The following is a 25,599-nucleotide window of genomic DNA, read 5'->3' on the forward strand; positions in this document are numbered from 1 at the left end:
GAACCTCGTGAAGCAAAAGATGTACATTGAGAAACCATTGAGTATCATACTCAGACATGAAAAAGGAAAATGATTTTCATTTCATCATTCACCATAACTACGTCAACAACGTCAAAATGTCCTAAAATATCAATATTTAACTCAAAAAAGTAATCAGAAATATTTTGCCAAAATTTACCTGTTAACGAGGGACTTGTTCCGTATTTACTCCAGCGTTTACCTTCATCAACGTGACATACCTACGAAATGTGTAGTTGAAAGTTAAATGGTTGTGTTATCTTGTTGGAAACTGACCTTAACACGCTAAAAACATGACACAACCAAGATGGTGGTATAGGACGGTCCTCTTGACGGGGATATAGGACGGTCCTCTTGACGGGGATATTGGACGGTCCTCTTGACGGTGGTATCGGACGGTCCTCTTGACGGTGGTATAGGACGGTCCTTTTGACAGAGATATAGGACGGTCCTCTTGACGGGGATATTGGACGGTCCTCTTGACGGTGGTATCTGACGGTCCTCTTGACGGTGGTATAGGACGGTCCTTTTGACAGAGATATAGGACGGTCCTCTTGACGGGGATACTGGACGGTCCTCTTGACGGTGGTATAGGACGGTCCTCTTGACAAGGATATCGGACGGTCCTAATGACGGTGGTATAGGACGGTCCTCTTGACGGTGGTATAGGATGACGGTGGTATAGGACTGTCCTCTCGACAGGGATATTGGACGGTTCTCTTGACGGTGGTATAGGACGGTCCTCTTGACGGGGATATAGGACGGTCCTCTTGACGGTGGTATAGGACGGTCCTTTTGACAGAGATATAGGACGGTCCTCTTGACGGGGATATTGGACGGTCCTCTTGACGGTGGTATAGGACGGTCCTCTTGACAAGGATATCGGACGGTCCTAATGACGGTGGTATAGGACGGTCCTCTTGACGGTGGTATAGGATGACGGTGGTATAGGACTGTCCTCTCGACAGGGATATTGGACGGTCCTCTCGACGGTGGTATAGGACGGTCCTCTTGACGGGGATATTGGACGGTCCTCTTGACGGTGGTATAGGACGGTCCTCTTGGCGGGGATATAGGACGGTTCTCTTGACGGTGGTATAGGACGGTCCTCTTGACGGTGGTATAGGACGGTCCTCTTGACGGTGGTATAGGACGGTCCTTTTGACAGAGATATAGGACGGTCCTCTTGACAGGGGATATTGGACGGTCCTCTTGACGGTGGTATAGGACGGTCCTCTTGACAAGGATATCGGACGGTCCTAATGACGGTGGTATAGGACGGTCCTCTTGACGGTGGTATAGGATGACGGTGGTATAGGACTGTCCTCTCGACAGGGATATTGGACGGTCCTCTCGACGGTGGTATAGGACGGTCCTCTTGACGGGGATATTGGACGGTCCTCTTGACGGTGGTATAGGACGGTCCTCTTGGCGGGGATATAGGACGGTTCTCTTGACGGTGGTATAGGACGGTCCTCTTGACGGGGATATTGGACGGTCCTCTTGACGGTGATATAGGACGGTCCTCTTGACGGGGATATCGGACGGTCCTCTTGACGGTGGTATAGGTTGACGGTGGTATAGGACTGTCCTCTCGACAGGGATATTGGACGGTCCTCTTGACGGTGGTATAGGACGGTCCTCTTGACAGGGATATTGGACGGTCCTCTTGACGGTGGTATAGGACGGTCCTCTTGACAGGGATATAGGACGGTCCCTCTGATGGGGATATAGGACGGTTCTCCTGACGGTGGTATCGGACGGTCCTCTTGACGGTGGTATAGGACGGTCCTGTTGACGGGGATATAGGACGTCCTCTTGACGGTGGTATAGGACGGTCCTCTTGACGGTGGTATAGGACGGTCCTTCTGATAGGGTATAGGATGGTCCTCTTGACGTTGGTATAGGACGGTCCTCTTGACAGGGATATAGGACGGTCCTTCTGATGGGGATATAGGACGGTCCTCTTGATGGGGCTATAGGACGTCCTCTTGACTGGGGTATAGGACGGTAATCTAGATGGGGGTATAGGACAGTCCTCTTTTTTATTTTTCATTCTATATTCGACTATACAACACATACATATGATACTATTGGGATGGGAAAACAAGCTTAGAGCTTATATTAATTCCAATATTACATCGTGATGGAATATACAACATCAGTTGCTTGTACACAATGTTATGAGTATTGAATGAGGAAAAATGGATTTCATGCTGATTTACATTTTTACGGAAATTTAAAAGTTGCAACATCGACACATTACTCTAAACAAAATTTCATGTACAAATTCGATAAGGCAAATTGTGATGTCGTAACAGAGTGAAATAAGACCCCCCGGTTACTTAAATCTCAATCAATAATGAAATCTCTGTAGGCAATGTATCCTGCAATCGATCTGTCTCAGTGTGTTTATTACAAGGGTTTAGACAATCAAATCAGAAAATCCAAGACTGAATTGGGGATTATAATTGATAAGGATTTTATCAGGAAATATGTTTATAATACAAGGGACAAATAAGCTCACCACCTGCTACTCCTCTGTAGTCTCTTTAAGGTAAATGTTGTAAGGCTTCGATGTGCCGGTGAAGTAGATACTGTCTGATGTTATCGTATCGTTAGTACTTAAACATAGTAAGCAGTGTGTGACCTGTGAATGCGTCTGGTTTCTTTGTTGGGAAGATGATAAAAGATATAAAATATTGTGTGTGTCTTACAAGGGATGTATTTCACAGAACTAAGATATTTAGCATTTTCTACAATACTCAATGATTCAATCATGATGTTTGAAGTAGGAACAAAGACATAAAAAACGTATTTTAAGAAAAGTTTATAATTGTATCAGAAGGCAATTTCAGGAAATTCCTATCAAAATGACAAGCATTCTAATTTCAGCAATTGAAATGCCCGTCAGTTTGCCAGGAATTTGAATGTTAGATGTGCTGCGAGGAAACACTCGATCAGTGACATGTAGGAGGTGGACAATAATTGTCAGGCTTATTAATGTAAACGATAGTTTTTTCTTCCATTAAATTTATATTGACGTCACTGGGTGTGATGTGTTAAATACAAAGGCGATATATTGACGATAATCATACTGTTACCATACGTCAGTGTTGTCGATAATGTCCTTATTTGTCTACTGATTAAATGTCAGATACCAAAGTAAAGATTTAAGGTAAATCAGACAGATTACATACCGCCTCTTTATCATAGACTAGTATTACAATGTCTACAGGAGTCCATCTACGCTTCCTTACAAAAAATCGGAGGTAGTAGGCGTTTTGAATATAATGACTGTATTTTGTAGATTTCATCCACGTTTATTTAAGATAATAAAAGTTGAAGTATTCTGCAAGAAGCTATTTTGATTACTTGTTTTGTTATTAGCAGTAAATAATTTGTAAGTATGATCTCAAACACGCTGATTTCCTCAATAATGTATTATCTTTGTAATGCCTGATGTTTTTCCCCAACAGTTATAATTTTGTAACTATTTTATCAATATTTTTATCTTGAAGTTTACATAAGAATAAAAGAAGATCTTCGACACAACTACGGGATACTACATTGTATGTAGATAGGATCACAGGAAGCTATGGACACTGCTAATGACCTCTATTGCGGGAGATGTCAGACGTATTGCGTTTAGCGCGCCAGCAATGTACGTGTCGTCTAAATCTCCATCGTCAATACTCCAGGGGTTACAATCCATTTTTACTCTCTGCACCCCTGGAACATGTCATGGTTAATTGAAGTCACAAGCTAAGTAATTTGTATGGTTTTAGGGGAAATTCTGACCAATCATAGGCTGATACGCTCGTTTTGAAGATTACAAAGAGCAACATCCAACATCAAAACCATTACAATATACCTTGTGCGACTTCGCGATTTGATGTACATCAAGAGATAATACTAGTCTTTTCGTCTTGTCCACAAGGTAGTAGCATATGAAACCTTCAAATTTGTCATCACATGTTCTTAGGGGTGCTGGGTGCGAAGTGATCGTAACCCATGGTGTACCGATGGGATGAAGATAAAATTCCTTCAATTTTACTTAACGATCTCATAATGACCTCCCATTGGTAATAGTCTATTTTCTTGAACGATACATACACAATAGTCCAGGGGTAACGATTACTTTCATTCTAATTGGTGCATTTCATTGCATGATTGACGGCACAGACGAAATAATTTGATTTGTCTTAAGCGGGTTTCAGGAGAGAAAAAAATACCAACACAGACAGCCATGTTCCTTTGAAGATTATAAAGGAGTGTCACCCAATTGTTTTATGTACATTGAAGAATCAAACTGATCTTCTCATCCTGTCCTTAAGATGCCGCACATGGAACCTTAAATTTTGTGATGAAATGTTCCACGGGTGCAGAAAGCGAAACTGATTGTAACCCCTTTAGTATAGAGGATGTGAACGATATAAAGATGGTCGTGTTTAATGCTCGTTAGTATGTCTGATGATTATGTTGTCATAAACCTTGTACAATCTTTATTTATTTATCTGTTTATTTATTTATTTTGCTTTAAAGAAGTACTGCATTTAAATGTATTATCTTCTGAGCAGAAACCTGTGGTGAGATGGGATAACCAGAGGTTTGCTTGCACGGTCTTTTTGTTTCACTGAACACGAAAAAATTAACACTATCAAACATTGCGCTATATACCATTACATGTTCGTAATATAATTGTGGTGTGTGATCACGGGCGTACCCCTTATATGTGTTTAATATATCAACTTAGTGTGTTGAAAATGAATGAAACGTAATGAAAAATTGTTATTAACATGTATGATATATGGGTCGCTCTCGCTGAACGTGTGTATTATACTTTGTAGACATTGCCGTAGATGAATTTCTGTAGGACGATGTATGTTTATCAAACTTTACAAAATACATGACGAATTCTTGTTTTTTTCTTCACCCCAGTTTATGTGGTTGTAACTATTTACTAAATAATTGACTGTATACAATGTTCATTTTAAGCAAGGTGGTTTTGTTTACAAGACGATGAACATTGATTGGTTTCGAAAATAAAATGCACCTCTACCAACAACTAACCTTAATCAGTGGAGAGCTGACTTTCAGGGCACTTATATGTCGTTCTGTTTTTACCTCTACCATGTAACACGCTTAATATGTAACGACTGTAGATGTTGATTTAGCTAATCCCAGTGATGGTAACCCTTAAGTCGACATAGGTTTCGTAGGAAGGGAACTAACTCGTAAAAAGAAAACGTCTTCGAATTATTCATCAAAATTGTGAAAATGGATTTGACTTTCACAACAAAAATTATTTATAAGATATTCAAGGAAGGAGATATATCAAACCTCTGATAGCCATAATGCATGAAGATCGAGTCATAGACGAAGTAAGTTCGGGGACTGCAATCGTGTCTTAGTCTGGAATGAAGAATATTAAAGTGTTCATTCATTGCATTTATGTATTGAATTTGATATATTAGGGATACAAGCTGACTAGAAAGACGAGAATAACAGTGATCTAATGTTATCGTCTAAAATATTCTTAATGTAAACTTTAAAAGGGATAAGTGATTGATTTCGTCACACGCGAATCTCACTTCAAAAAGATGATGTTCAAGGACAATCAATTTAATATGTTGATTTTCCTCGTTTTGATGATGAAAAATCAACAATATCTTTCTTAACCGGCTGTATCATCTCTTGACAAACGTCAGTTCGATATTCTGCAAAATTAGCAAAAAATAAACAATAAGCAGGTGTTCACGTTTCCATTCTATAAGAGTAAAAACAAACAAACTTTGAATTTTTAATTTTATTTAATATTTGGTCAAGTCTATGGCAAGTTAAAATAAACAAAATCATGAGGAGTTTCATCAATATCATAGAAAGTAACGAATGGAAGATTCTGTTTATCACATATTAGGAATACTTTTGGAAGCATTTATGACAACAGCATTTCATAATTCTCAATTTATCTCCATCTTAGAAGTCATTACGTGCGCGAATGTAACAAAATTTATGTAATGGAAATTATGGGATAAAAGGAAAGTTTTGGGTTTTCAAAGTATTCAGATTCCTAATATGTGTTATGTATACCTAGTGTATCGATTAGCTACTTCACAGTTAGCACTGTCGTTCAGTAAGTGTCACAGATCCATATTGATGTCAATTTTCGTTAGTTAATATATTTACATTTTGCTTTTTCCATTAAATCGATATTGATATGGACTGCACAGATAAATTGCAAATTCTACATAACAAGGCCGGCGTCATTTTGGCGTTATGTTGGTCTACGTTACTCATTAGATACAGTTCTTGTTTCATGCGATAAAAATTATTATAGATGGAACTCATCAGTGTTGCTATAACTGTTTATCAAATAGCTTTACATCAATAATCCAAAAGGTTTTCACTAAATAAACATACAATTATACGGAGATAAAGACTCCATAACTTAATTCAATAGACACTGAAAACAATAAATAATATTTACTATTGAACAGTCGAACGATGCTCTTTAAAGACTTGATTTATTAAAACATTAAAATCAGAGACTGACAGTTTTACCACCATTCCTGTATGTGTTGCCTTTAGTTTTCGGTGGTCCGGAAACCGGTGACAGGGCTCCAATGAAAACATAATCTCGTTCAACTAGACCATTGAAATGTTTTAAAGTGACAAGCGAGTGGGTGGAGGAAACACGCGGAGATACCGTGATGAAATATATATTTTAGTATATATGTAAATACAACTTGATTATCAGAAATTTCAGGTTTAATGTTTACACTTTCAATAAGATAAGGGAATGAATAGTAAGATGAAATATGCAGAACTACATGTTGTCCTATTCTCGCGGGACTGAGAAAAGCGCGTTGTAAATTGTGAAAGCATTTAAATCCCAATCAACGCATACCTTGCAAAGTGAAGTCAGTGCGAACTTATCTTTATATCAACTAAGAATAAAATCTTATGTCATTGAATATAGTCGTAATGAGACGTAATAAAAGGAAAGTCTAATTCAGATCGCGTGATAGGAACGTTTGTATTCTCAAATAAGGGAGGCTACTCTTATAGACTATACACTTTGTATTTGAGAGACAATAACACAGTAACGCAGGCAAACATCCCAAATTTACCAATCAACCAATCAATAAGTAAATATTTTTTATCTGAAGATTGACATGAACGCCGAATGTCTGTATGTTTTTATTACTTTGTTTATGCCTGATTTCAGTCTCTGTCGAAATAGATAATTGTAAAGACGCTTTGAAGGCTTTGTTCGTTTTTTAATATTTACACTAAAGTTCAAAGTGTAAGTCATCGCGTAATAAGTGTTTCGTGCTTTGAATATGTGAACCTCACAATACGCATGTCAAAATTAAACAATTATTTCACAGTTCAGAAAAATATGTTAAAGTTCAATATGAACCACATCACACACATAATGCGTTCTAGTTCAGATAATTATGACTTAGTACAATAAGCATTTTATAGTCAGAGTATGTTATGTGTAGCCGAGCTACAGTACGTACATTACTTCATTTCGATAGCGCCTTTGCATTTCGGTATGCCACGGTATTTCAACTATTAAAAATTATGCCACAACAAACGTATGTTACAGTTCAGTAGCTAATTTTATAATAAGTAAGTATAGCAAGTCCGTTAGATTCCATTCAGTATTTTACACTTGATCTTATATACGAGTTAACTGTAGATAACAAACCGGTGTAACTTCACAAAACATAAATGGATACTGATTTGTCCTTGCCATGATGGGATGTAGAATCTGCCAGGTAGTCTTTCACCCATAGTTTGATGGTTTTCCGCTCCTTAACCTCGTTCCAGTACCCAGAAGACTTAAACATATTCCGTAAAGCCTTCGGCGCCACACAGATGACGACCGTGGTGCCGATTTCTGTCAACAGGGTCATGTTGTCAAATGTATCAAAAATAAGGAGCAAAAGAACAGAAATGTAGATGATCATTATTGTAAGTAGCAGTTTGTAAAGTATCAGAAATGTTTCAATTCTCAATGGCTTGTGATGGCTGATCACAAAATTGAACAAGCGCTGTGGAATAAAGACTGTTGAATCGACCTTCTTGGTAATGCTGGGGCCCTCGAATGCCTCATCGTCCATCATGATGTCACACACCAGTTTGGTCTTGTCAAACAGTTCGTCGTACGTAAATCTCATGGAGCGAACGGACTCCACGACGTAGATGGCGACACTGAGGTAACATATGAGATAGTTCCGGTAGTGTTCTGGGTAAGCAATGAATCCCGTGTAGGTAAAAATGGCACCGCGAGCAAGAAATACCAAACTATGTACAAAGAGTATATGTAAAATATAGGAACAGTAAAATAGAACAATGGCAATAAAACAAACAGTAAAACATTTTGATATCCGCCCACGAAAGTATTGGCGTATTTGCAAGCAGTATGCTCTGTATGTTATGACATTCAAAAAGACAATCGGAAATCCGTAATACACTAGACAGAGAAACCATTCGAACACACATAAAGATGCGAATAACGGCAATGTAATTAGGTAAACCGGATTAAGAATACTAATGTTACACAGGGACAAATAATCCCGAAGTTTCACCCATCTCCCAGTCTGGCATTTCAGAACGAATCTCCAGAATTCTGGATTCAATAACATAACCATTTGGGCCACCAAAGTTTTGTATATCTTGATGTAACCGATGCTCACGTGCAGTGACTCTGTCGCCCCTAATTTAGCTTTATTGGCCATATCTACCCGTAGAGGGGATAGCTGTCCCGGAGACGGATCAGGTAATCCTGATTCCAATAAAATAGGTAAGCTTTTTGGAACGGATAACAGCGCCGCGAACAGGAAAATAAATATCGCAAATGCGATGTATGGACCGCCGAATATTGTTAAAAAGTTTTGCCGACTTAATTCGAAACCAGAGAGCATAGACCCTACGTCAGTTGGCACGTGGTTCTTCGTTAGATCTTTCAGGAACAAACGTAGAGAATAATCCCTTCTTACTACAATGAGGTAAATGGCGGTTACAAACACCGTAGAGAACGATATAAAAATCCTAACTGTTCTCGACACTGCTACCGGGTGTCTTACGACGTAACCACGTAACGGAGAGAACAGTACCGAGCTGAAGCACACATGATTATGGGCGATCCATTCACATTCCTCTTGCCCATTTGGTTTATGACTCAGGGATTTTGGGTCCCTTAATATCCTATATAGAATTTCCGAGCCGGCAATGAACAAGAGAGGACAAAATAAAAACAAAATACTGCCAATTATGTAGGGAATTTCCCACCACACCTTACTATACCGGAATGGCTGGCCGTCACAATAAACAGTATTTTTCCTTGTGTCGTGTTTGCAACAGGAATACCCCACAGTGTCTTGTTGGCAAATCATGTACCGACACAATAGTTTCATTGTATCTGTCATGTTAATCATCTTGGTATAGCACCACATGTTCGTGTCTGGCACCTTTTCTACCTCAAACTCGTTCCTTTTCATTTTGCGCGGTATCAATTTAGAAAGTGCACGAACTATCGTCAGTGTTGTATTCATTTCACCGATGACCAGAGATGAGCAGTTTCCTTTCATGTTGATAAACACACAATATGGTCCATATAGTTTTCTTTCCAGCATTCCTAGAGATAAAATCGAATAATCACGTGGCCAATACAGGGCTTTGTAGGCACTTTTCTGCGCCTTGTGAGTCCAGACCCATGTCAAGGGTTCTATCACACAGTGTGTGCAGGATACCGACACTGGCTTCCCTCCTTTCTTAAACTTGAGGAGCAACTTGGCGAAGTCAAAATGGCGGTGATTGAAAGTCCGTTTGAAATACTGAAGTGAATTCTTTTCCACGTTCAATTTACATTCTCCGTCTTGTATGGCAGTGGACTGCCAATCAATTTCACGAGAAGAATAGTCACAGGCCACACTTGTTTTTTTAGTGATATTACTTGCACACATCTGCCTAATGCCTTCTGGCGGTATACTATCACCATCCCACACTCCTCCATGTAACGATGATATTCCACACAACAACAAAAGAACAACCTTGATCAACATGTTCGTTTGATGTCTCGGAAGGTATGTGTAAATAGTCCCTGTACCGATTCAAAAATATGTTTCTAATGTTTTATCAGACGACGAAGTAGTCCGGACATTTATTCAGAAATCGATACAGAAAGTGTCCGAACAGATCTTATACTCACAAACTAAAGCGACAAGGAAGAATCTCTAAATCTTTTTATAATGAAACACTTCCGTTACGTTCAAAGACACGGTATCCTAGTTAGGAGGAAGTAGAATCTCATATCACAGCTCGTGACCGACTACATTTAGGAAATACTTATTTTTTGAGTGTAATTCACTAGAAATCGGGTTAAATATTTCCTGTTTTGTTCATCGACGACATCTTCTGGTCGTAATAAGATAATATAAAGTCAACTTTGGACGAATGATTTGTCTGATCGTAGTAAATAATCCGATAATCCTTTAGTATGGATTGAGGTCACACTTTTCTGAGTGACCTAAAGTAATTCGGTTAGGTTAGGTTAGGTGTATATCTTGAGTATTTATAAACAATCTTATATAATCTCATTTTCTGTAATAATACGCACGTATCTGTGTAATTATTTGATAATTTGCCCTATATATACATGTATATGTAGTGTCTACTCTCTTGCACAAAACTTGAACCTGATAATTACATTAAGGACACGGAACCCATGTCGTTTACGTGATATTGTTAGTAATACATTAAATCTATATACAATTTTATTGATCTTTGATATATATGTCATACATTCACCAGAGTCCTAAAGAACGATTCTCCAGGAACCATGCGTGAAATATGTTTGCTGTTGTGGACTTCAAACTTTGAACTTCAAACATTGTGGCCAGAAATTGAATTGAATTTAAATTCAAACAGATGAATATTAAACGGAGATATTTACATATCGGTGTAAATCTCCGTGCTAAATGTACGCGAATCTGAACATATATATTGAAGTTTATCGTCATTATCTTGTACAGTGTAGGAACTTTAAGTAAATACATGTGGCTTAGACGATAGTTGATTTTCACAGAACCAATGTAATTATGTGAAATTGGATTTAAATGTTGTCTGCTTTGAAACACGCCCTCTTTTCTAAAACCGATTGATAGATTCAATACTGACTAGGTCACGTTTGTTTTGTATGCGATAAAGTTTTCTAACACGGCACGACTTAATGAGGCTTGATGGCAGACAAGATATAAGCAGCAACTTTCAATAAATTGTCCCTTTAAACGACAGGAAAAAATAAAGCTCATCGAATTAATAAATTTGGAATATCACAGATGTATTTTTTTAAATGGGAAAAACAAACAAAAATCAAAAACAAACAAAACTTGAACTTAGTGTCAGGTCATGTTTTATCTCAATCACTCAGATGCTATACAGGAAAGATTCCATCTCAATGTGATTCTTGCACTGAATTCAAAAGTTGTAGTGAGCACTGCTCCAGACATAAAGCCTGGTAAATTGTTCACTTTGTGCTCTACTTTCGATATAGTACTATTGTATATGTGATTGTGTACCTCCTCTGCTATTTTTGGACGAGATGTCTTGTTGTTTGGTACATATGTACTTACATTCTCACGCGTTTCTCTAAGTGTACATATTTTACCTGTTATCTATTTTAAGCATTTTTTGCGCCAAATATTGCGTCAATTCAGTTTCTGAATTTTGTCTGAAGAGCAATAATTATAAATGCACTTGAAAACAGGAAAAGGAAAGAAAAGTCTTAATGTTTAATTGTTCCAAATCCAGCAGCTTTACAATGTACAGTAATACAGTTAAATCAACTCTCAAACAAAATAAGTTGATCACTAATCAGGCTCAGGTCGATCTTAGCTGTATATTTCAATATTCTGTCACTAGAGAAGTAGTTCCTTTGAAATATCAAACACATTATGTGTTAATGCTTCAGAGTTTTCGGTATATATTGTTTCCATCTAAACATCTATTAGTGATAGAAATACATTGTCAAGCTTGATCGCCCAGACCCATTTTATGAAATTAGAATTTACATTGATATCCTGGACTGATTCTCCACAGCTAATGAAATGGACTCCAAAATAACTCTCATTAGTGTTAAATAGACAGAAGCTATCTATACGTTACTGACAAAAGATAGGTATTTGTTATATGTTTATGTGGTACAGAGGACACTTACCATCTGGACATTTTACCTGATTATTCCCCTTAGTTTTCCGTGTACCTGGTATTATGTGAAGTACACGAAGTCTGATATATATGAAAAGCAGTACAGAAATACTTTGGTTGTGTAAAATTATCAACATCTAACTAGGCTTTATGAAAAAAAATTATCTCGTTGATGAATAAAGGATGTGATAATTTTTTTCTCCCATCATTCACAGGCTTGTCACCCGTTTTACTTGTTCAAGATTTCTCTGTCAACCCCTAGGGTATGATTTCTCTGTCAATCCTTAGGGTATAACAGATAGCGCGTGCACCGGAAGTGAACCGGAACTACTTCTACACACGTCGTCTGTTACATGTATGCAAACAAATATACATGTATGAATTTACCAATAGCTAAGACTCTCTGAGAAAAAGTATGATGGAAGAAAAATAATCATAATAAAAATAATCGGCATAGCCTCGGGTTAGACAACCAAGAATATCACCCCTCGGAATGGAGATTTCTCTGTCACACAGGTAGGGGAAGATTCTATTAATCGTCAGGTATATTTCAGAATTTGTTGGGAAGATCATCTTTATGATTGTTCCGTACATGTACATACATTTAAATCTTACTGAAATCAAAAATCAATTATCTTCACCTGTCCATTGTGGTACCCAACCCACAGGAAGTTATTAATATCAAACGCCAGGGACGACGGTAGGTCACTTCCGGGGCAAACAGTTCGGAGCAAAACACCATTGCGGTCTAGGGTCACAACACACTTGCTAACAGCATCACAGAGAAGGATGTTGTTTCCATTGTCAAAACACACGTCATTTGGAAGTACTGGGATGTTTGGCGTAGCGACTTGCGTCAAACCGCCATCTCGAATGTCCTCTGGATAGTAGGTTGAACTATTGTAAATGAATTTGAGGCTGAGGTTTTTATTCATAACGACCAATGAATATGGGTTAGCGTTGAGAATAGCTATGTCATCGTTCCTCCGGTTCGACCTCACTCGAAACGGCTGTGTTATAAAATCTGATTCTGATTTTACATCTGTGCATGACAGCAGTTGTCTACCCTTAAGATTATACACTGCCACTTTCTTTTTCTTAAAGAAACACACAACCACATCGTTGTTTGATTGGAAACAAAGACTTTCTGGTCTGGCTTCAGTTCGAAACCGAATGATTGACTGACCATCGGGTAGCAATCTCCGGACAGTGTTGTCCGTACAGCTGACCAGAGTCAAGTCGGCTAGGTTCGAAGCAATGTCCAGAACTCCTGTATCAAAAACACTCGACATTGCCACTTCCCCGTCATTGGTCACATGTTGTATGTCCGTATACACCATATTATGTGTCTCACGCACTATCCACGAACTTCCTTCGGATGTCGGACAGATGGACCGCATTATTTCGCCCTCGAATTGAAAGGCAGACATTTCCGTAAACTCTGTACACGTTGGTACGATTCGATTTTTATTGTCCTCAAACACATCCGCCTTCTCCATCGACTCCATATCACCGAACACCTTCATTAAGTGGTCAAGCGTAGTCTTACAAGGAACGAACTCGTCCATGGTCGCCACTGGAAGGTGTATTTGATGCTCTTTGTTAAGAAAATCTTCCATTTCGTGTTGAATATCGAAACGTTTCTCAACATGTAGTCCAGAATCGCTGGAGGATTCGTTCTGCGTAGATTGACATTTAATACAATAGTCTTTTAAGTCCTTAGAATATTCCTTAAGAGATCGTTCGTGCTGTTTGAAAACAGCATCTTTGGATTTCCTGAAGTGTCTTAGTCTTTTCTCCAGCTTCACTGCAAGTTCATCAACCTGCTGTTTCAATGCAATAGATCTATCTCTAACCTTTTCCACTTCTACCTCTGTGGCCAGCTTTAAATCCTTACGGGCCTTCGCGAACTGTTTCACTTTCACGTCGATTTCTTCTATCGTATTTTGTGCTTTCTTCAGTAAGTCAATCATGATGTGATCCTCGCTGTCCTCGTGACCAACACCCATGACCTTCAGCAAATGATCGTCAGTATCTCCTACTGTTCCGTTTGGACCGTGTTTCGACCCATTGAGTTGTTTCTTATTAGCACTAGACACACGTCCTGTCTTGTTAGCACTAGGCACACGTCCTGTCTGATGATCTTTGTGGGTAGACTTTAAACACTTCTTGCATATTTTTTCGCCACTACATGATTCACAGACAAACCTTATCTTTTTCTTTGGGTGGCGTTTACACATACCTTTCTCCTTCCGTCCTTCCGTCCGAATATCTATGTTCGTGCGGACATCTTGAAGAACCTGTTCGTTGGTTTCAGCCATATTTAACTATTGGCTGTCTCACTGGTTGATTCACACCGAGATGTACATGTCACCTGGGAGCTCCGGGCCTATATATGTGTATATCTACCTAATACGAAATTCTAAATGAATTATGTATACAAGGGTAAATATCTCCTGTAGACGAGCCATAATTATATACCCGTCGATTCCGTGTATAGAATATTCTTGCGGTAGTTCCACATAGGTCGTACAGCAGCGACTGTTTTACTTCGGTAACACCTGAATAGGTGTACTGGTTTGTATGTATATAAGTTTATAACGGTAATTAGGTTCGGACAATACAAATCGCCTCTCTTGTGATAACAATAGTAGCTTACCGAACACAAACCATGTCATTATATAAACTGTATTTCTTCGAGGCATAAACCACCTGAAGTATATATATAAGTCGACTTATTACATCGAATCAGTATTGTAATCCGCCAGCCTACATTCCCCAAATCTGTAAAGGATTAATGTTCCGACTATGCATTAAATACCTATGTTATGGTATAAGTTTGTACACGTAGAATTCATGCTTGAGCGGAGTGATTGCCAGCGAGTTATCCCTACTTATATAACTGTTTTGTACACGTCTCCCGTTATTTGACTACCTTAAAATCACTTATTCCAACTCCTTTAATCTTACTAGTACTGGTAAATGAGAATTAGTGATTAGGTTGAGGTGTCTATATATAGGCAACAGGTGTATATAACCTATTATAAGAAAGGTCAAAGTGAAATAAAATTAATTATGTACATGTCATATATGCTTCGACAACACGCCATCATCGTACTATCAATGACATTATGAAGCATTGTCACAACAAATGTTAGAATGTACTTCTATTTATAATAGAATAGAATAGCGAAATGACTCTCAACAGATGTAAATAATCATCTTTATATGAGATTCGAACCTAGAGCGCTACAAAGTAAGCAGTTGATATATATATATATTGTAAAAGTAGTTATATCCAAACATCCAAAAAAGAGAGAGTTTAGGGGACGAAATGATGAACGGTCATCAATGTAAGTGAATCAAGAATAAACTGTCACACGATCTACAAACATACGGAGTAAACTGTCACACAATATACAGTAATACGGAGTAAACTGTAACACAATATACAGTAATACGGAGTAAACTGTAACACAATATACAGTAATACGGAGTAAACTGTCACACAATATACAGTAATACGGAGTAAACTGTAACACAATATACAGTAATACGGAGTAAACTGTAACACAATATACAGTAATACGGAGTAAACTGTAACACAATATACAGTAATACGGAGTAAACTGTCACACAATATACAGTAATACGGAGTAAACTGTAACACAATAATAATACGGAGTAAACTGTAACACAATATACAGTAATACGGAGTAAACTGTAACACAATATACAGTAATACGGAGTAAACTGTAACACAATATACAGTAATACGGAGTAAACTGTAACACAATATACAGTAACACGGAGTAAACTGTCACACAATATACAGTAACACGGAGTAATCTGTCACACAATAAATATTTACAATATCTGTTGTACAAAATTTATATAAAATGTACTGTCACACGATGTAGGTAATAAGTTAGAACGAGTAGAATCTGTCACATAGAGTGTATATAATGCACTGTTTCAATAGGAGTGTATATATACAAAATGCCTTACCAGCTAGTGTAAAGTGTATATGACATTCTCTTATACAGAATATATATATATTACCTAGAATGTATTCATACAGAATAGACATACTGTCACATAGATTGTATATAATATTCTCTCTTACAAGGTATATAGGTACAGTGAACTGTCACACAGAATAGACATACTGTCACATAGATTGTATATAATATTCTCTCTTACAAGGTATATAGGTACAGTGAACTGTCACACAGAATTCATATACTGTCACATAGATTGTATATAATATTCTCTCTTACAAGGTATATAGGTACAGTGAACTGTCACACAGAATTCACATACTGTCACATAGATTGTATATAATATTCTCTCTTACAAGGTATATAGGTACAGTGAACTGTCACACACACACTGTCACATAGATTGTATATAATATTCTCTCTTACAAGGTATATAGGTACAGTGAACTGTCACACAGAATTCACATACTGTCACACAGAAAAAAACATATATAAACGTACTCTTTGACGTGGAGTATTATACTATGAACACATACGCTATATGGATACGTTCACACAGACTATAGTTGCACACTAAGTGCTTACACCTTTACACATCAATATATAGCCCTAGACTTTGATACCCATGGGTATGCTATGCTATGGTGTATTGTTGTACTGATAATTAATTATGCACATGTGTACAGGTAAGGTGATTTTCATTCCGACTCAAAAATAACCGTGTAAATGGGTTCCCTGCCGTTACCTGTACACGTATTACTGGTAATTCCCGATTGAAACCTAACTGATTTTGAAACATGGACACCTGTTACCCTCTTCTAAATTGATATCACTATATACCTGAATAGAAAAGTGCTAATATTAAACCTGAGGGTTTTTGTCCTCGGGCCCATCGGCAGGTGTTAGGTATACCAGCATGTCGGTTGCCACGCAGCGGTATGTAAATAGAAGGTAAATATGTTTGATTAATTATCAGTCTACATAGTGTACACCGAGAGTACCATGTCCTCATACTTAATTGTAACTGAGATCTATCTCTTTGTGTTAGAGATATCACAAGAGATATGCAGTATGCTTCAATATCTGTTATAGGACTGTGTAGCTTGCCTTGTAGCTTATTATGTTTTCAGCAAATTGTTCTCACAATGTGACATTCGAATGGGATCAAACTCTAGCTTCTCAGGTTATATTTAATTAACATAATTTCTTTTCACATAAAGAAACATTCTTGCAAGCTTAAGGCTAGATGTAGACATGATATTATTTAAATAGTTGTTTAATAAGTCTAACTCATTTGTGCGATTAACCAAATGGGTCCTAACAACCCTGGATATTGATCATAGTCACAATTTCACTAGAACTGTAACACTTCAGTGAGCTACAGAATAAACATGAATTATTAAATGTCTTTCGTTATATGTTATAACTTATATGTCATCCAGAACAATTCAGGTAAAAATATAAACCACCCCAGCTAGAGAGAGTCGAACCAAGAACACTAGGTGTTCACCAGTGGTTGTGAATGTTAACACTCTAATGACTGTACCTGTATATGACTACAACTGACAGTTCCAAGCTCTCCGTATGATGTTGACATTGAACAAGTTTACTCAAACCTTACAACACTCACTGCCCATAAAATAACTTAATGGTTCCTGTGTGTGTTGTTTTGCTATAATAAGAACAAATTCCTTTTTCAACCTCTTCAGTGTATAGTGTCATCAGGTTACTGGCTAAATCACATTATAAACCCATTTATATATGTTTTTTTTTTTTAAATATGACTTATTATTATTATTATCATTATTTTGTAATTCATTTATTTTTTGACAAGTTTTTACATATTACACAATATATAAGAGAATCCACACAAAAACATACACCCACACTCTCACACTTGTGTGCTCTGACTTGAATATGTCTTACATATGTACATGCATCATCATCATCATCATGCACATGTATCTACTACTTCCTGCACACAAACTCACTCATCAACATTCAGACCCACTTACACTCACATCGCAAACTTACATGTACTTAACAAAATGCTCAAATACAAAATCGTATCACTTACACTTATCAAAGATATTTCCCCACATACATATACTCACTCATGAATACATTTATATATATATATAAAACAGTGTACATCCTAAACAAAGAAAGAGAGAGTAGGAGAGAGAGGATTGGGAGGGTTATAATCACTATTAAATGAAAATAGCACTAATTTTGTGGAAATTAAATAAATTCAAAGTCAGTTTGGTAAAGTCAAGGCCATGGCCATTGGGAACAGACTTGTTAGCATACATACTATAGTTCCAAAATGGGCATCAATTTTTTCCAATTATTCTCAAATTTTGTTTTCATAATAGTGTTTTTGCTAGAAATGTACTTTTTGAACATGGAAATGATCCTTAATCTTATTGATAAGAGCATTTAGATTAATAGATTTTGTAGACATCTTGACTTATAAACAAAGTGTTTAATGAGAATAAAATTTCGTTATCTACAGTGTTAGCATTAGGATGGATAGTCCCAAATAAATATGTTTCTTTGTTTATCCAGAAAGAAACCAGAAGAATATCAAGGAAAGATTCAAATCTCTCCAATAGAGTCTGTACCTCTATACACTCCCATAGACAGTGAACGATTGTTTCTCTTTGGCACTTTTTTTTTACTTTTATGAAAAAATCCAATAGAAATGGTATAAAAGGCTGAAATAGTCCTAATGGATGGAAGTCATGTTTTCTCAAGAAACACTTGACGGCTGTAATCAAGTCACGGTACTGTAAATAGTTGGTATTGATTGAAAATGGATGGATTGACTCAGGCTTACTGTGCCTCATAGGAAAGGAATTATTCAATCTAGCCCAACTTTTTAAAACATCTTTCCAGAATATATTGCCACAATTGTTACTACATGACTTAACATACTCCTTTCCGCAATGAAACAATTTTTTCACCTCTACAATAGAATTCAATAGAAATTTCCATTTTCCTGATGACTGAGTGATTCTTCTAATCCATCATGATTTAAGAGGATCCATAAAAACTCCTACATCTATATGGCTTTGAATTACCACATCCTTTTAAAATCTATGACACTTACCATTCCAGAGGAATTCGAACAGTAATGAATTTAATTTAGCAAAAAAATTGTCGGGAGGATTAGGAAGAGTTATAAATAAATAATTGAATTGGGAAATTAGAAGTGACTTAATTATGTTAATTCTACCCATAGGACTAAGATTCCGTCTATGCCACATATTTATAATTGCTTTCAGTTTAACTATTTTTTTGTCAAAATTCATTCTAGGAGTCTTAATTAGGTTGACCGAAAATTCAATACCCAAAAAAGTAAACTTATTATTGCCACAGAGAAGGTTCCATTTTGGAGGGAAAGAATCCTCACTATATTTTTTGCTTCCTATCCAAATTACCTGTGTTTTACTTGTATTAATATGTAAACCTGATATTCTAGCAAAAAAGTTAGTTCAGTAATTGATTCCTTGAGTTTTCTGAGCCATCAAGTATAAGACAAGTGTCATCTGCATACTGTATATTAATAATAGATACATTATCAATTTGTATACCATGTATATTGTTATCAGTCCTGATTTTTGCTGCTAAAATTTCAACGCACAAAATAAAAATGTACGGGGAGAAAGGGTCGCCCTGACGACAACCGCGATGGATGTCAACAGAGGCAGAAATATTAGCATGCAAAATTTTTACCCGAAGTAAAATGAATATCCTGCAAGCAATAAATACGATAATGTTATCCCTCACAGAAGAAAAAGCATGTTTTCTTTTCACTTTATCGCCAAGACCCTGACAATTCACCCAAAGTATACAGATATTATCCACATATATTGGTAACAAAAGGTGTATTCTAAATGTACAAGTCATGTACTCCTTATTTGAAAATGGATATTTTGATGTCATGGTATTTTTTTGGTTATCTGTCCTACTTTTAACAGAAACTAATGTAAATTGAAGCCGAACATTTACAACATCGACATTTCACTTTTGGTCATTTGTTCATCGTGTTTCCTCCGTCGTCCGTCCTTCTGTAAACATGATACAGTTCAAACAACTTAAATTCCAGTGAAATGCGACTCTATTAACTAATTAGGGTTGTGAAGTCTAGGTTAAAATGGCATGACAAACAATTATAAATGATAGGCTTTCCATCAATAACGATACAGATCAGCTCGGCCATATTTGTGTACAATAAACACGGTGTGTTGTGGTATTACGTCACTGTAACAACCAAGTTTACAAGAAAAATGGTTAGCTATAAAAGGATTTGTCACAGAAACGTCCATATCTTTAAATACATAATACTACTACTAGCCTCGATTTAACGATAATTCTGTACAGACTTTCTAAGGCTGTCACAGTTATCTCCCTTACACTGTTATAATCATGCAAGGGATTTGGTTTTATCTCAAGTGTTAAATCTGTAATAAGAAATTAATTTATACTGATAACTATCACATGACAATCACTTCATCAATACAATCTAATTTGAATGTCATTCTTTATGTCCATATGTACATGACTATTGGAAACTACAGATAAAATGTTCCTCGTCATAGGATGTAGCCTGTCCTGCCAAACATCCCAGCGTGGCTTGGGCGAAACAAGCAGTCACAACTCTGAGGTAAAACAGGCTTGTTAGATATACCATAAATAGGATACAGTAATTAACTTGAGCGACTGATAATTAGTGATGTTCTTAATTGTGTGCCATGTTCGGTATACAGAAGGACAGAGCTTTCACTCCATAGACGCTTCCCGAACACGTGTGTGACATTTTGCATAGATTCGTACGATTCTTTAAAGTAATATTCCAAAATGCAAAATTTCTGCCTGTTCTAAACCTTCTAAGAACTCATTCTAACGACTTATAAAACAATTTATTGTCAGTATCAGAATATCTCTTCTGTGATAAGTTTAGACAGGTGAAATTGACGGGAATACTCCCAGCCAAACCGTCTAAATATAGCGCATAGGGAAATCCGAAACTGGATAATATATAAGCAGAGCATTGGGTAAATACAGAAGTAATGTTTTCCGAGTGTTGTTCGTTATTGAACGTTCATAATATTGAAGATTAGTGTCTCCTACGTAAATTCATTAAAAACAAATTAAGGGTGACAATTAAGGATGCCTTAAGTAATAAGACTGTCTCTGTGATAAAAAAATTACTCTGGGATTTTTCGAAAAAAAGTTAGACAGTAGGTCTGATAGTAAAGAAACCCCCTCTCTACACTATCTCTTTATCACAGTCACTGCAATACCTGTTTCTTTTCTTCTAATTTCTTATTTTTTTTTCGTCCGCTGAAGGACTGAAAGACCGTGTAGCAACGTAAAACCCATTAGATAAATAAATAATGACCACTGTCCATTATTGTATATCTACAAGTATGTAGTTTATACTGCTATGTCAATGGTTTTAAGTTAAAATAAAACTAAACACTTGGATCGTTGTTTGTTTGCTTGTTTGTTTCATCACCTTTTAAACAGTCAGGTAATGTTAAAATTGTTACTTGTAATATATTGTACACGGGTTCTACTTCTCTCAACTCTCAGCAGTATGCCGGAAGGTCACCCATGCTTGATTTTAGCAACTAGGGTGAAGCGTGTCCTTCATCACAAAATAATACAAACCACAATGAATAACACATGTTAAAATAGGTTACACATCACAGAACAGGTTACACAACGCAGAATAGGTTACACAACACAGAACAGGTTACACAACACAGAATAGGTTACACAGCACAGAATAGGTTACACATCACAGAACAGGTTACACATCACAGAATATGTTACACAACACAGAATAGGTTACACAACACAAAATAGCTTACACAACACAGAATAGCTTACACAACACAGAATAGCTTACACAACACAGAATAGCTTACACAACACAGAATAGGTTACATAACACAGATTAGCTTTGTAACGGGAAGAGCGGTTTTGTGTTGATGCTGACATATATAACTGACACTTGTTCCTTAGTATACCTGTACATATATTAATTTACAATGACAGAAAAGGTAAGTTAACACGGATTCTCTCACTCTTTCACTCCATTGCTACAACACAACAAAATACACAATAACACTGGTAAAGATGGGCTGTGGTCCACACTTTCTATAAAACAGTCAAACAATGAACACTACTGTCTCAGATCACAATGCAAGTGGGCAGTAATCCACCATGTTGCACACTGACGGCCAAACGTCCTCACACTTACTAGTGGGCTGAGTTCCACTTTCGGTGTACTGAGTCCCTAGCTACCATAGCTACTCCAGGTACTCCACAACCTTAACCCTCCCAAGCCGAAGACGAATCCTACATCAACAGACCCGAGGGTTGGACGATCATCCCAAATAACCATTCCCAGTTGGAGGACTGTATGAACCTTGGTCTACCTCACCGGTCAATAGCATCGGCCACCGGTCCGTAACACTCCGGAAACGTCAATGTGAGACCCCACCGGCACCAACAATATCGGGTTAAACTACAATATAATTGACATCCACTAATCACAAACTTATTCCCTATCATTCTGAGTAAATTGCAGTAACCGTCTTTAAGGAACACGCTATTACTAGCAACGCTACAACGTAACCCGTTTTGCGTGTAATATCATAAGCCACAATAGATGTAACCACTCTACGAAACTCTTTATAATTATTCAAAATTATTCCAGCTTATAAACAGTAATTACTTAACTACAACTTTTGTTTGTTATAATGTTACATATTATGCCGCATCACTCCTTGAATATACAAATGTAGCGTCACCACCTTACTAGCTTACAATAACAAACGCGCACCTGCTAACACGTGTATACACCTGTACAGTACGGTTGCGACTCTATAAATAGAACAGGTAATGACACTGTTTACGGCTGTTTATCTCACAGCAAAATGGATAAAATAACTCATGAATTTAACAATACATATATAAACCTTTAACGGGTATGGCACTCACCGAAAGCTGCGGTTTCCGTTGGTGTTATTCCCGTATTTACGTTTATTAACCGCCCACGGTTACAACGCACCTGCTAGTGTTCCATATTCGAATGTCCTCCCCTCGTTTCCAAATAAATATCCTATACACGACTTTCTACCGTGCGCGCGTAATTCAAAGTTCTTATACATGTGATATGTGACACACGCCCCCGGTAAAAAATGAAATTAGGGAGAATTTCCATTTATATAACACATATCACTGGTTCTGACTGGATAACATTTAAATTGTCTCTATACCCGACTCAGATAATCCGCCCCTACATTGTCTCTTCCACGAATAGATTTTATACGGAAACGGTATGGCTGCATTATCAATGCCCACCTCATCAACCTAGCGTTTGTTCCTTTCAATTTGTTCAGATATAACAGAGGTTGATGGTCAGTCTCTAGAACAAATTGCCGTCCGTATAAATATCGCTGGAATTTCGTTATTCCCCAGATAACAGCCAGACACTCCTTTTCGATGACCGCGTATGATCGTTCGGATCCTTTCAGTTTCCTGCTCGCGTACGCGACTGAGAATAATTCTCCCTCCTCCTCATGCAGTAATACCGCGCCAAGTCCATCATTAGACGCGTCGGTACGGAGAGTAAATTCCGCCTCGAGATCAGCGAGTATTAGGATAGGACTAGAAGATAACATCTTCTTCAAGGTGCAAAATGCTGATTCCTGGGGTTCTTTCCAGATCACTTTGTTGGGCTGACCTTTCTTTGTGAGATCCGTCAGAGGTGCGGAAATTGCGGCAAAGTTCGGAATAAATTTCCTATAAAATCCTGACAACCCTATGAAGGATCGGACCTGGGTCTTTGTTACCGGCCGCGATGCTTCGAGTATCGCTTTGACCTTATCCGGGTTTGGTAAGAGTCGTTGATCGCCAACCATGTGCCCCAAACAATCTAGGCTCTTGTAACCTATTGCACACTTTGACGGTTTAGCCGTCAATCCAGCTCTCCTTAACCTCTCAAAAAGATCGCGTAGAACCTCAAGATGGTGTTCCCACGTCGTAGTGTAAATGAGCATGTCATCGATAAAACTTTCAACGTTTGACATCCCGTACAAAAGCTTGCGCATCAGTCTACAGAAGGTGGCATGAGCGTTAACTAGCCCGAACGGCATGACGGTGAACTGAAATAGCCCTACGGGTGTCGTAAACGCCGTTTTAGCCTTGAATGTTTCCGCCATCGGTACCTACCAGTACCCCTTGCTCAAGTCAAGTCGTGAAAAATAGTGGTGTCCCGACAATCTAGAAAAGATGTCGTCAGCGTTAGGCATCGGCTCAGCGTCGAATACCGTAACTCTGTTGATCTGCCGATAGTCAACGCAGAATCTGTTGCTACCATCTTTCTTCCTGACCATGACAACGGGTGCAGCATACGGCGATTCAGAATGCTCAATTACACCCATCTGTAACATCTTGTCCATTTCCTCTCGAATTGTCTGCTTCATTTGGAAAGGAAAGTCGCGACTCTTGACTCTGACCGGATCATGCGTCGTTAACTTGATGTCGTGTTCCACCAGGTCCGTTCTTCCAGGAACATCGGTCAGCACATCAGCAACCGACGTCAACAAATCGTTCACTCGCTGTGTTTTACTACTATCCAACAAAGCTGATACATCCACATTGGCCACCGACTCCGAACTAACTGGACTTGGTACTGTCTCTAGCGCCTCCAAAGAAACATCCTCCTCATCAACCCCTCCATGTTCTTCAACAATTGCCGCGCAAACTACTGACCAGACTCCTGGTTCCACCCCGCAGGTTGTGGTTGCTGCATCCTTTCGTTCGACGTACAGACGCAACAGATTCGCGTGTAGGGTCTTTATCTTTCCTCTCACGTTGACACGATAGTCCATAGACCCTCTCCTTTCAACTATCTCATACGGGCCCATCCACTGCATCAACAGTTTGTTACGTTTCGTTGGCAGAAGAACAAGCACTCTCTGTCCTGGCTCCATGGTTCTTTCCTTTGCCTTTCTGTCATAATACTTCTTTTGATGGGACCGTGCAGACTTGACCTGTTCGTGAGCGAGTTTGCAGGTCTCCTCAAGACGTTCTCTGAGATCTACCACGTACTGGTAAGTAGTTTTAGTATCCGCGTCGGGTACTTCCTTGGTCCACAACTCGCGCAATACCATCATAGGCCCGCGTACCGTTCTCCCATACAACAGCTCGAAGGGCGAGAAACCCAAACTCTCTTGAGGGACCTCGCGATAAGAGAATAGCAGTGCGTTCAAGTACTTATCCCAATCTCTGGGCCGCTCAGCACACATCCGCTTAAGCATTTGTTTCAACGTCCCAT

The 25,599-nt window shown here is 38.0% G+C and overlaps 3 protein-coding genes across 3 annotated transcripts; all 3 read right to left on the bottom strand.

Moving 5' to 3' along the window:
• Positions 1-303: 303 nt before the first annotated feature.
• Positions 304-2,799, bottom strand: LOC132551401 (histone-lysine N-methyltransferase 2D-like). Its single transcript, XM_060215542.1, has 2 exons — positions 2,736-2,799; positions 304-2,033 (listed from the first exon to the last, which is right to left on the bottom strand). The coding sequence occupies exons 1-2, from the start codon at positions 2,797-2,799 to the stop codon at positions 304-306; spliced, it is 1,794 nt and encodes a 597-aa protein (XP_060071525.1).
• Positions 2,800-6,953: 4,154 nt separating this feature from the next.
• On the bottom strand, positions 6,954-10,134 carry LOC132551365 (uncharacterized). The gene has a single exon (XM_060215503.1). The coding sequence runs from the start codon at positions 10,095-10,097 to the stop codon at positions 7,749-7,751; it is 2,349 nt and encodes a 782-aa protein (XP_060071486.1). The 5' UTR covers positions 10,098-10,134; the 3' UTR covers positions 6,954-7,748.
• Positions 10,135-12,860: 2,726 nt separating this feature from the next.
• On the bottom strand, positions 12,861-14,561 carry LOC132551324 (uncharacterized). Its single transcript, XM_060215449.1, has one exon. It carries the CDS (start codon positions 14,559-14,561, stop codon positions 12,861-12,863), a length of 1,701 nt encoding a protein of 566 aa, XP_060071432.1.
• Between the last annotated feature and the right edge of the window lie 11,038 nt (positions 14,562-25,599).

Source organism: Ylistrum balloti, unplaced genomic scaffold (genome assembly GCF_031769215.1).
Source record: "Ylistrum balloti isolate Yb309-2 unplaced genomic scaffold, AGI_CSIRO_Ybal_v1 Utg370196, whole genome shotgun sequence".
In the NCBI taxonomy this organism is placed as follows: domain Eukaryota; kingdom Metazoa; phylum Mollusca; class Bivalvia; order Pectinida; family Pectinidae; genus Ylistrum; species Ylistrum balloti.